The sequence below is a fragment of the Balaenoptera musculus genome, chromosome 15, assembly GCF_009873245.2.
Source record: "Balaenoptera musculus isolate JJ_BM4_2016_0621 chromosome 15, mBalMus1.pri.v3, whole genome shotgun sequence".
In the NCBI taxonomy this organism is placed as follows: Eukaryota; Metazoa; Chordata; class Mammalia; order Artiodactyla; family Balaenopteridae; genus Balaenoptera; species Balaenoptera musculus.
Window position 1 is genome coordinate 81156110 of NC_045799.1, and position 9831 is coordinate 81165940.

Here is a 9831-nt window from a genome sequence, read left to right on the forward strand (position 1 = left end):
CGAGGAAAACACAAGCAAGGGTAGAGACCAGGTACAGAGTTGGAATTGGTTCCTTTATGGAAAAACTGAAAATATAATAAAAATTAAAATAAAACCAGTTTTAAAAAAGCCAGCCCCTGGAGTTTCCACCTCCTGCCTCTGGCCCTCCAGAGGGATGAGGCCCTGACCCCAGGGCAGCAAAAGGATGAGGGCTTTCTGCCCCTCCTCTTCCCCCATTCTATTCCCATCTTAATCTCCACAGTGGGGGCCCCGGGAGGAACCAAACCTGGGTAGGGGAGCAGGGACCCGAGGCCCCGTGGCCCGAGGAGGGAGGCTCGGTGTGCACCCAGCCCCAGAGCTCCCGGCCTGTAGTGTGGGCATGGGCAGGGCCCCTCCTAGCCTGGGCCCAGCTGGGGTCGGGGCTGTTAGTTCCAGATCTTGAGGAAGGAGTCCCAGGAGCCTGTGGCCACAGCCATGCCATCGTCAGTGACCCCAAGGCAGCTCACTCGGTTGTCGTGGCCTGCGAGGACACCTGGGACAGAGGGGGACGTCAGAACTCCAGCCTCGTTTCCCTGTCCCCGCCCGCCCCCTGCTCAGCTCCCAGCTCTCACCTGCACGGTCGCCCTTCATGGCATCCCAGATGTTGCAATTGAAGTCGTCGTAGCCAGCGAGCAACAGCCTGCCGCTGCGCGAGAAGGCAACAGAGGTGATGCCGCAGATGATGTTGTCATGGGAGTACATGAGGAGCTCCTGGTCGGCCCGCAGGTCAAAGAGGCGGCACGTGGCGTCGTCAGAGCCCGTGGTGAAGGCATAGCCGTTGGGGAAGAACTGCAGGACACAAGACCAGAATGGGATGAGGGTGCAGGGCAGGGCCGGGAGCCTGGCAAAGGTGGGCCAGCCCAGCTCGCCCCAGAACTTACAGCCACGGCGTTGATGTCGGACTCGTGGCCGATGAAGGTCTGTCGGCACATCGAATCCCGCACGTCCCACAGCTTGATGGACGCATCGCAGGCCCCCGACACAAAGGTGCGGCCGTCGGGGGCCAGTGACAGGGACATCACATCCCCACTGTGCCCAGCAAAACCCACCGTCTGCTGGCCTGTCTCAATGTCCCACAGGGCACTGGAGGGGCGACAGGAAGAAGGAATGGATCAGAGACAGATGCAGGACAGACTCCCTCTCCCCCTCCCCTCCACCCTGTGAGCCCAGGCCCAGTGAAGCCTCCACACAAGGGGCACCGGCTGCCACTGGGTGACAGAAGCCTGCTCCTGTCCCAGGTGAGGAGGGGTCCCCCCCTTCCCCCTCCGTCCTGCCACCAGAGCAAAAGGCTGAGTGTTCAGAACAAGGGCTCTGCCGGTGCTTGTGCAGGGCGGGGACTACCCGCTGAGCACTGAGGTGGTGCTCCCTCCCCCGGCAGGAAGTGTAGGTGAGCCCCGACTGCCTAGCCCTGGCAGGGCCTCACCAGGTGGTGTCCCCAGAGCTGGTGATGATTTGGTTGTCATCCAGGAAGCGGCAGCATGACAGGTACCCTGGGGAAAGGGGCTGGTCAGCCGGGTCTTTAAAGGAGGGCAGCGCAGCCCCTCGCCCCGCAACAGTGCCCATGCCTTGCCAGGCGCCTCTCACCAGTGTGGCCAGGCAGCTCCCGGCTGACCCTGACATTGCCCTCACGGGTCTTGAGGCTGTAGATGGAGCAGATGTTATCCAATCCCCCACAGGCCACAAAGTTTCCTGAGGGCGCGTAGGCACAGGTCATGACCCAGGAGGAGCGCAGCGGGATGGCATGGACCTATGGACGAGGGGCAGTGCCCAGGGTCAGAGCCAGCCAGGGCCTGCAGCCCAGCCCCGTCCGGCCTCAGGTGCCACCTCTACCTTGTTGGTGGTGTAGCTGTCCCAGATGATGAGCTTCCCGTCCTGGGAGGCACTGACCAGCAGCCTGTCGGAGAGTGGATGGAGACGCAGAGGGGTCAGGGTGGGAAGCCCCCTCTGGAGGCAGAACACCCTTCGCCCTCTCCCATCTGGTGGGAGACAACTCCCGGCAGCAGCTGAGAATTTCCTGTTGGTATGGCCCTGTTTCCCATCCCCTGGGGATGTCTGGGAGTCATGGGCTTCCCAAACAGACTTGGCAACAGGGGCATCCTGTTTCTGGCACCAGACGTGCAAGGCTACCCCTGCCCACCCTGCCTGCCATAAACTCAGCCCGAGGCAAACACGACAGCTCAGCACACAGCCCCAGCCACACCCACCTTGAGTCTGTCCCCCAGTGCATGGCGTAGATTTTTGCCAGGTGCCCACGGAGGGTCCTCCGTGTCCTCATTTGGATTCTCCCCACTGGGTCCAGCCCAGCTGTGATCTGGAGATGGAGGCAGAATGGGCTCAGGAAGGTTCAGGCGGCAGGGCCCTCTGAGAAGTATGCTTCCAACCCGTGCTCCTTCCCTAAACCCAAGTCCAGCCCTGGATTCATCTCACCTGGGTCAGTGTTGAATCCCCACATGCTTTTCGGGCATCCTATAAGAGATGGCAGAGCCATTCAGAGAGAGGCACGAAGAGAAGACAGGAGAAGAAGAAAGAGAACAGGAAACAGGAATGGAAAGGATGAGACAGGAGGATATTAGGGTACCCCACCACCACCCACACACACAAACCCCTCCCCTGGCCCGGTGCACACAAGCCACCCGGCCCTGCCCGCTCAGCCGCCCCAGCCCGCCAGCCAGGCCCTCACCCGGATCTGGTTCCGGAGCTGCTCAGCCTCCTGTCTCAGTTGCTCCAGCTCACTCATGGCGCCGGGCCCGTGGGGCGGGGTTGGGGGCGGCTGGGGGCCGCGGGACGGGGGCTGGGGGAGGCAGCTCCTCGCCGCTGGCCCGAGGCCTGGGGGATGCAGGGCTGACGTCAGGCCCAAGGCCGCCGGGTAAGAAGGGGGAAAGGCGGGGTTGAAGCGCGGCCCGGAAGGGGTAAGTACCGGTCGGAGGGGGAGGGGGCGCCAGCGGTGGCCGCGGTCCCCTGGACAGACCACGGGTCTCTGGCACGGGAAGGACGTAGCCAGGGAACAGCTGACTTCCCCAATCTTCCTCCCGCCCCCCGGAAACGGAGCGGGAAGCTCAAGAGGAAGCGCAGGGGAAACCCCTCCCTCGGACAGCAGCCCGGGCGGGACACCCGCGGCAGGAACTGGGGTGCGGGAAGGGGCGGGGAGAGTCCCTTCGAAAACAGACCGGGCGTCCTCCCCGGCCCGCACAGGCACCGCCCTCCTAGCACCTAATTTTAAAAGGGACCGTGCCTCTTTAAATTCACCCCCATACACCGCACACCCTCCACACACACATCCCCAGCTTCGACTGGGGGTGGGGGAGACCAGAGGGGAAAGCTGGGCTGTTCGTGGGGTTGCCTAGGCAACCGTCACCCGGACTGAGAGCACCTCATTGGTGAAGTGCCCCCACCCTAGCCCGGTTGCCGAGGCAACCCGCATCCACGGCTGAGACCTGTAGGGTGGATGACCCCACCCCCGGCCCCATCGCCCCCGCCCGACCCAGCCTCCCGCCCCTCCCCAGAACCAGCCAGGGTGGCTGTTTACAGGATTTGGGAAAAGCCGATTGGGCACTAATAGGTTCGGGACGGCTCACCCCGGATTATCCCTGGGCCGGCTGCGCCCCATTAGCCGCCCGCGGCGGGTGGAGGCGAGGGTGGCGAGGTAGCCAGCCCTAAGCCGCTGCTCCCTCCAGCGGCTAGGCCGCCCGCTCCGGTGCGCCCGCAGAAACCCCGTGGGAGCCGCTCTCGAGTAATTAGGGCTCCAAAGAGAGGTCCCGGGCCCCGAGGCGCGGAGCTGCTCTCTCCCAGGCGCCGGCGGGCGGGCGAGCGGGCGGCCCCAGGCGGCCCGGCTCCCCAAGAGCCCAGCCCGCGGGCTCCGCGCCGGGGCCCGGAGTCCTGCCCCACCTCCGCTTTAGACACCTGTGTGATCTGGCCATGCACACTGCACTCTGCCCACCCAGGCGTCCCCCATCCTGCTCCCACTTCCCCCGTACCCTGGGCGTTCCTCTTCCCCACTGACATTTCCCCTCTGTTCAGCTTTTCTACGCCAGCGCCAGAGGACGCCCCTCCAAAAAAGGGAGGGGGCAAAGCCCCCCACCCCACTTCCCCAGCTCCGGACAAAGCCCCTTCCTTCCAGCTGCCGGCAGCCCAGGCGGGGCGGCAACGCCAGACGCCCGGGGCAGAAGGAAGCAGGCCGGGAGGAAGCCGCTGGGGGCGGGGGCGACGCTCCCAGACCTCAATCCCCATCACTCTCCAGGGCCCCCTAGGCGGCCCCGGGTTCTGGGCATACAGCAGCCGGGGGTACCACGGAGAAATGGGGGTGCAACCACCTCCGCAGGTCTAGCGGGGAGAAGGGGAGGGGACAAGGGAGGGTCCCCGGATCTGGCAGCTGGAAGGCGCGGGCCGGTGCCGCGCTGCGAAGCGCAGTGGGCCTGGTCCTCCGGCCCCCACGACCTCCATTTTGCCCAAATGAAAGCTATGCGGGGGGGGTGGGGGCCGCCTGGGAGCTAAGCGTGGGGTTAGGACTACTAAAGGGAATAGGGTGCCGAGGTCTCCGGTCTAGGGTAATGGGGCCAGAAAACACGGGCAGACCCCAAATCGAGGTGGAGACGAGGAGAAGGGTAGCCTCGCGGCCCTGCCTGCCTCTCAGGATTCTGGAGTTTTGCAAGGCGAATGCCGGCGTGGGTGCAAAATGGGAGGACACGAGGGGTGCTACCCAGGGGCAGGCAAGGGGGTGGCAGAGGTGGGGAAAGGGGGCGGGGCCTAGAGGAAGCCCCGAATTTAGACCCCCAACTTCGCAGGGAACAAGAGGTAGGTGGGGCTGGCCTGGGATCTGGGGTCAGACAAAATAACCCCGATGGTGCAGCGAGAGCGTGCGTTATTGGAGGCGAGGGTCCCCACGTTTCCCTTCCGGGTTTGGGAGCGACGGGGCCAGAAAAAGGGAGGGGAGGTCTGGAGAGTTACGTCCGCTCCCGAGAGGCCAGACCGGGGAGACAGACAGAAGAGAGGTTCCCCCATGGGAATTTGGGGCTGGGGGGGATGAGGACTCCTTTTATCAGCGGAGGTACCTGTGGCGGTGGGACTCTGCGAAGGGTCGCTAGAGGAGCGCGGGAGGTCCTGTCTTCCTCCGCGGCGGAGGCGGCAGCGGCGGCGACGCGGATGGATTTCCTCAGTCACCGCAACTCACCGTCCAGCTCTGCTCTCCCTAGAGCGGAGGGATCCCGCCCGCCAGTGACGCGGCCGTCGCCGCCGCGCCCAGGGCCCGGCTGGGCGAGACCAACTACTTAGTGGGGGGAGCCCGGAAGGGAAAATACCACCTAAGGGGCAAATATTGACCCTGTCACATCAAAGATATTACTCCACACTATTTCCACGCAAAACGGACCAAAACAGATGCTTTGCTTCCCAAAAAGGCGTAAGACATCTCCCCCGGGACTGGCAGAGATGGTACCGGCATAGGGGAGGGTGAAACCGCTGGATGATCACGTGACCTACCCTCCCGGACTGGGCGGCTCCAGACTGGGAAGGGGAGTTCGACGCCCCAGTTCTCGCCCTGGCTCCGCCCCCTGCATGTGAGACCACGCCCCTACTTAGGGGGCGGAGTTAGAGAGATCCTGACCCGCGCAGGGCTAGCCCGCAGGCCTCAGCGCTGTAGAAGAAAGGGCGGCGATGCCGAAGGTACCCGAGCAGGAAGGAGTGGGGGCGGCTCCGGCCCCTGGGAACTCAGGTGTGCTGTGAGAAAAGTCCTGCCCAGGCAGTATCCCCACGTTGCCCAGTGGGCTTTTGTAGAACTCTTTACAGAGCTGCATGACACCGTAATAACAACTCATATTTATTGATTTCCATACTTATTTAATGCTCACGACAATATTATGAAGTTAAGTACTGGCACTGTTCCCATTTTATAGTAGTGGAAACAGATTCCTAGGGCTGCAGAGTTAAGATATGAACCAGGGCAGCTTTATCGACTTTACTGTGTGCAGTGCTAGCCTCTTGATGAACCCCTGGACCATCCCTGTAAAGGGATGAGAATGTAAGTATAAGCCTCAGTTTCCACAGTTACAAAATGAGACTGTTGATAGCTAACTGCCCTGCAAGTCACCTTGGATTGTTATGAGATCCCCACAGACTGTGGAAATGTTTTGGTAAGTTCAAGTCAATGAATAGCCTTCGAGTCCTCATGAAATTTAAAAGTAAAAGTATCAAAACACTTTTCATGTAACCTCTGTTAAAGGCATCACAAATAGTTTTCAAAGCACCAATTTTGGGCCGGGGGGTGCAGATCTTAGTTCCTCAACCAGGGATTAAACCCGGGGCCCAGCAGTGAAAGCACTGAGTCCTAACCCACTGGACCGCCAGGGAATTCCCGTCACAGCACCAATTTTTAAAGAAAATAAGAAAAAAAGTCATTCTTACTTAAGCACAAATTCCATGTATGTGCACTCACCAATTCAGTGACATATTAGCAGTAGATAAGAGATGTCAATTAGAATTTGGAAGGGACCTTATATTTACTTCAGTTTCAGTCTACAGATGGGTGAAGTGACTTCCCTAAAGTCATTTAGAAAACTAGCAGCCGATGACTAGAACCCAATTTTGTTAATATCTATAGGGTATCTGACACTGCTTCCTCTCACTTGGGTTCTGTGCTAACATGCTTCCTTGTTTTAACTCAATCAGCAAATATTTATTGAGTCCCAAAGATGTATCAGGCACTGTCTTAGGCCCTGGTGATACAACCTTGAATTTGTGCACCCTCCTCTGCCTGCAGGGAGCTTACAATCTACAGAGACAGATGGTAGACAACCATGGAAATAACTATTAGTACTAGAGGCTTGGAAGTGCCATTTACTGAGAGCAGAGCAGTTGGAAGGGGATATATTTGGGGAAGAAGATCAAGAGTTTTAAGTTGGGGCGTGTTAGGCTTGAGGTGCCTAGGAGAGGTGCAAGGCAGAATGCTCAGTAGTGGCTGTCGCAGCAGGTCTGGGGCTCAGCAGGAGTCTGGGTTGGAATAGAGCCTTGAGAATGAGTGGCATTTTAGAACATATGAAATCATAAAGAGTTTCAGGGAAAAGACAAGATGGCCTAAGACCAAGCCCTGAGGAACTCCAACATTTAAAGGTCAGGCAGAGGAGAACAGGCTGCCAAAGGAGAAGCCAGAGAGCTAAGAAGAAAATCAGGAGAACGTGGAATTCTGGAACCCAACAGAATTTTTGGAAAATTCTGTTCCTAAAAAGGAATGGTAAACTATGCTGAATGCTGCAGAGAGGTGAAACAAGGCTGGACTGGGAAGTGGGCATAGGATTGACTACCGTGGAGGCTGCTGCTGGCTTGGTCTGGAGCATTTGCAATGGATGCTTTGCTTGCAGTGGGCTGAGGGCGAATGAGAAATGAGGCGGTGGAGACGACCAAGGTGGCCAAGGCTTTGGGAATCTTGGCTGGGAGGGGGTATAGAAAGGTGGGGCGGCAATGGGAGGAGAATGTGGAGTCAAGAAATTTGTGTTTTGATGGGAGCTCCTGGAGCTTGTTTAGATAATAACGAGAAGGGCTTCCCTGGTGGCACAGTGGTTAAGAATCTGCCTGCCAATGCAGGGGATACGGGTTCAAGCCCTGTTCCGGGAAGATCCCACATGCCATGGAGCAACTAAACCCGTGTGCCACAACTACTGAGCCTGTGCTCTAGAGCCCACAAGCCACAACTGCTGAGCCCGCGCACCTAGAGCCTGTGATCCGCAACAAGAGAAGCCACCGCAATGAGAAGCCCGCGCACCACAACGAAGGGTAGCTCCCACTCGCCACAACTAGAGAAAGCCCGCGCGCAGCAACAAAGACCCAATGCAGCCAAAAATAAATAAATAAATTTATAAAAAAAAATAAAAACCTTGTTTATAAAAATAAAAAATAAAAAAAGATAATAATGAGAAGGACAGAGAGGAGAGAGAGGTGAAGATAGAGACAGGTAGGGGATGACCAGAGGATGACCAATCTCTCTGAGAAGGCAGAAGCCCTGGCGCACATGTGGAAAACCTGGCCCTGGTGGGTCATGGGACACTTCCTCCTCCCTCTGACTGTTCTTTCTCAGGCTTCTCCTCTTCAGGACACTCTGTAAACGTTGATTTTCTCAGGATCCCAGCTTCAGCCTCCTCTTCTCACTCTCCATGTTATTCACTGGTGACTCCAAACACTACTGGGACTTTCATCACCCCTTAATTGCTCATCACTCTCAGATCTCTGTCTTCACGTGCAGGCTTGGTGTCCATCCACCTGCAGACTGAACATGTCCACCTGGATGTTCATGGACAGTGGTGCACTGGAGTCAGCTCGTGCTAGCTTGGATCAGCTCACAAGAGGCCACTGTATACCTCTCTTCCCAACTCCTTGTTCAATGATATGTTGATAGTAGTAACTTGTAATCATTGTGGTGAGAGTATTTACACCATGGAAGTCAGCAAATGCTTCAGATCGAAATTCCCCTTCCCCGAAGAGTTGATTGTTAAAACAGTGACTGCACATCACTGTTTACAGATGTCTCACATTCAACATATTCAAAACTAAAGTAATCCTCTTCCACGCCACCCCATCCTACCCAACCCTACCTCTCCTCTGAATCTCTTGGCCCAGTTAACAGCACCACCATCTGCCCAGGAGCTTCTCACCCCCTCATTCCCCATATCCAAAAGATGGTCAGTTAGGCTATAGTCCAAGCTGCTAGAACAAAGAGTCCCCAAAATTCAGTGGCTTAAGTGACAACCCCAGAATAGATCCTCCAGGACTGTGGGGCATCTCAGCCATCCTCAACCTGTGGCTTCCATCTCTGTGTCCAATGTGGCCCAGGCATTTCCCATTATTGTATCTGAATCCAACTCTTGGGAAGGGGGATGGCATGGAAGCACGAGTTCTTTCCTGTTTAAGGACACCACTAACTTCTATTCAGAAGTTGGCCAGATGCAAGGAAGCCTGGGAAATGTAGTCTGTAGCCATATACCCAGTTAAAACATTGCTCATAAAGAAAGAAGGGGGGGGGGGGGCTTCCCTGGTGGCGCAGTGGTTGAGAATCTGCCTGCCAATGCAGGGAACACGGGTTCGAGCCCTGGTCTGGGAAGATCCCACATGCCGCGGAGCAACTGGGCCCGTGAGCCACAACTGCTGAGCCTGCGCGTCTGGAGCCTGTGCTCCGCAACAAGAGAGGCCGCGATAGTGAGAGGCCCGCGCACCGCGATGAAGAGTGGCCCCCGCTCTCTGCAACTAGAGAAAGCCCTCGCACAGAAACGAAGACCCAACACAGCTAAAAATAAATAAATAAATTTATTTAAAAAAAAAAAAAAAAAGGAATAAAGAAGGGGGACTTCCCTGGTGGCACAGTGGTTAAGAATCTGCTGCCAATGCAGGGGGCGTAGGTTCAGTCCCTGGTCTGGGAAGATCCCACATGCCGCGGAGCAACTAAGCCTGTGCGCTGCAACTACTGAGCCTGCGCTGTAGAGCCTGCGAGCCACAACTACTGAAGCCTACGCGCCTAGGGCCCGTGCTCCACAGTAAGAGAAGCCACTGCAATGAGAAGTCCGCGCACCACAATGAAGAGTAGCCCCCGCTCGCCGCAACTAGAGAAAGCCCACGCGCAGCAACAAAGACCCAACGCAGCCAAAAATAAATAAATTTATTTAAAAAAAAAAGAAAGGAGGGAGATGGCTATTGATGTAAGGCTAGCAGTCTATGTCATCAGTGAATACATCTTGTCAGTACTACCTCTCCAATATTGCTTAAATCTATCCGTTCTACTGTATGCCAGCTGCTATTACCTTGGTTCTTGCCTATTTCCTGGCCTTTCAGGATAGT

The 9831-nt window shown here is 57.2% G+C and overlaps 1 protein-coding gene across 1 annotated transcript; it reads right to left on the reverse strand.

Annotated features, from left to right (window-relative positions):
- Nucleotides 1-32: 32 nt before the first annotated feature.
- GNB2 (G protein subunit beta 2) lies at nt 33-5226 on the reverse strand. The gene is made up of 10 exons (XM_036824513.1): nt 5067-5226; nt 2699-2844; nt 2446-2484; nt 2223-2329; nt 1849-1912; nt 1603-1765; nt 1442-1508; nt 900-1101; nt 591-807; nt 33-511 (listed from the first exon to the last, which is right to left on the reverse strand). Exons 2-10 carry the CDS (start codon nt 2753-2755, stop codon nt 405-407), a joined length of 1023 nt encoding a protein of 340 aa, XP_036680408.1. The 5' UTR covers nt 2756-2844; nt 5067-5226; the 3' UTR covers nt 33-404.
- Between the last annotated feature and the right edge of the window lie 4605 nt (nt 5227-9831).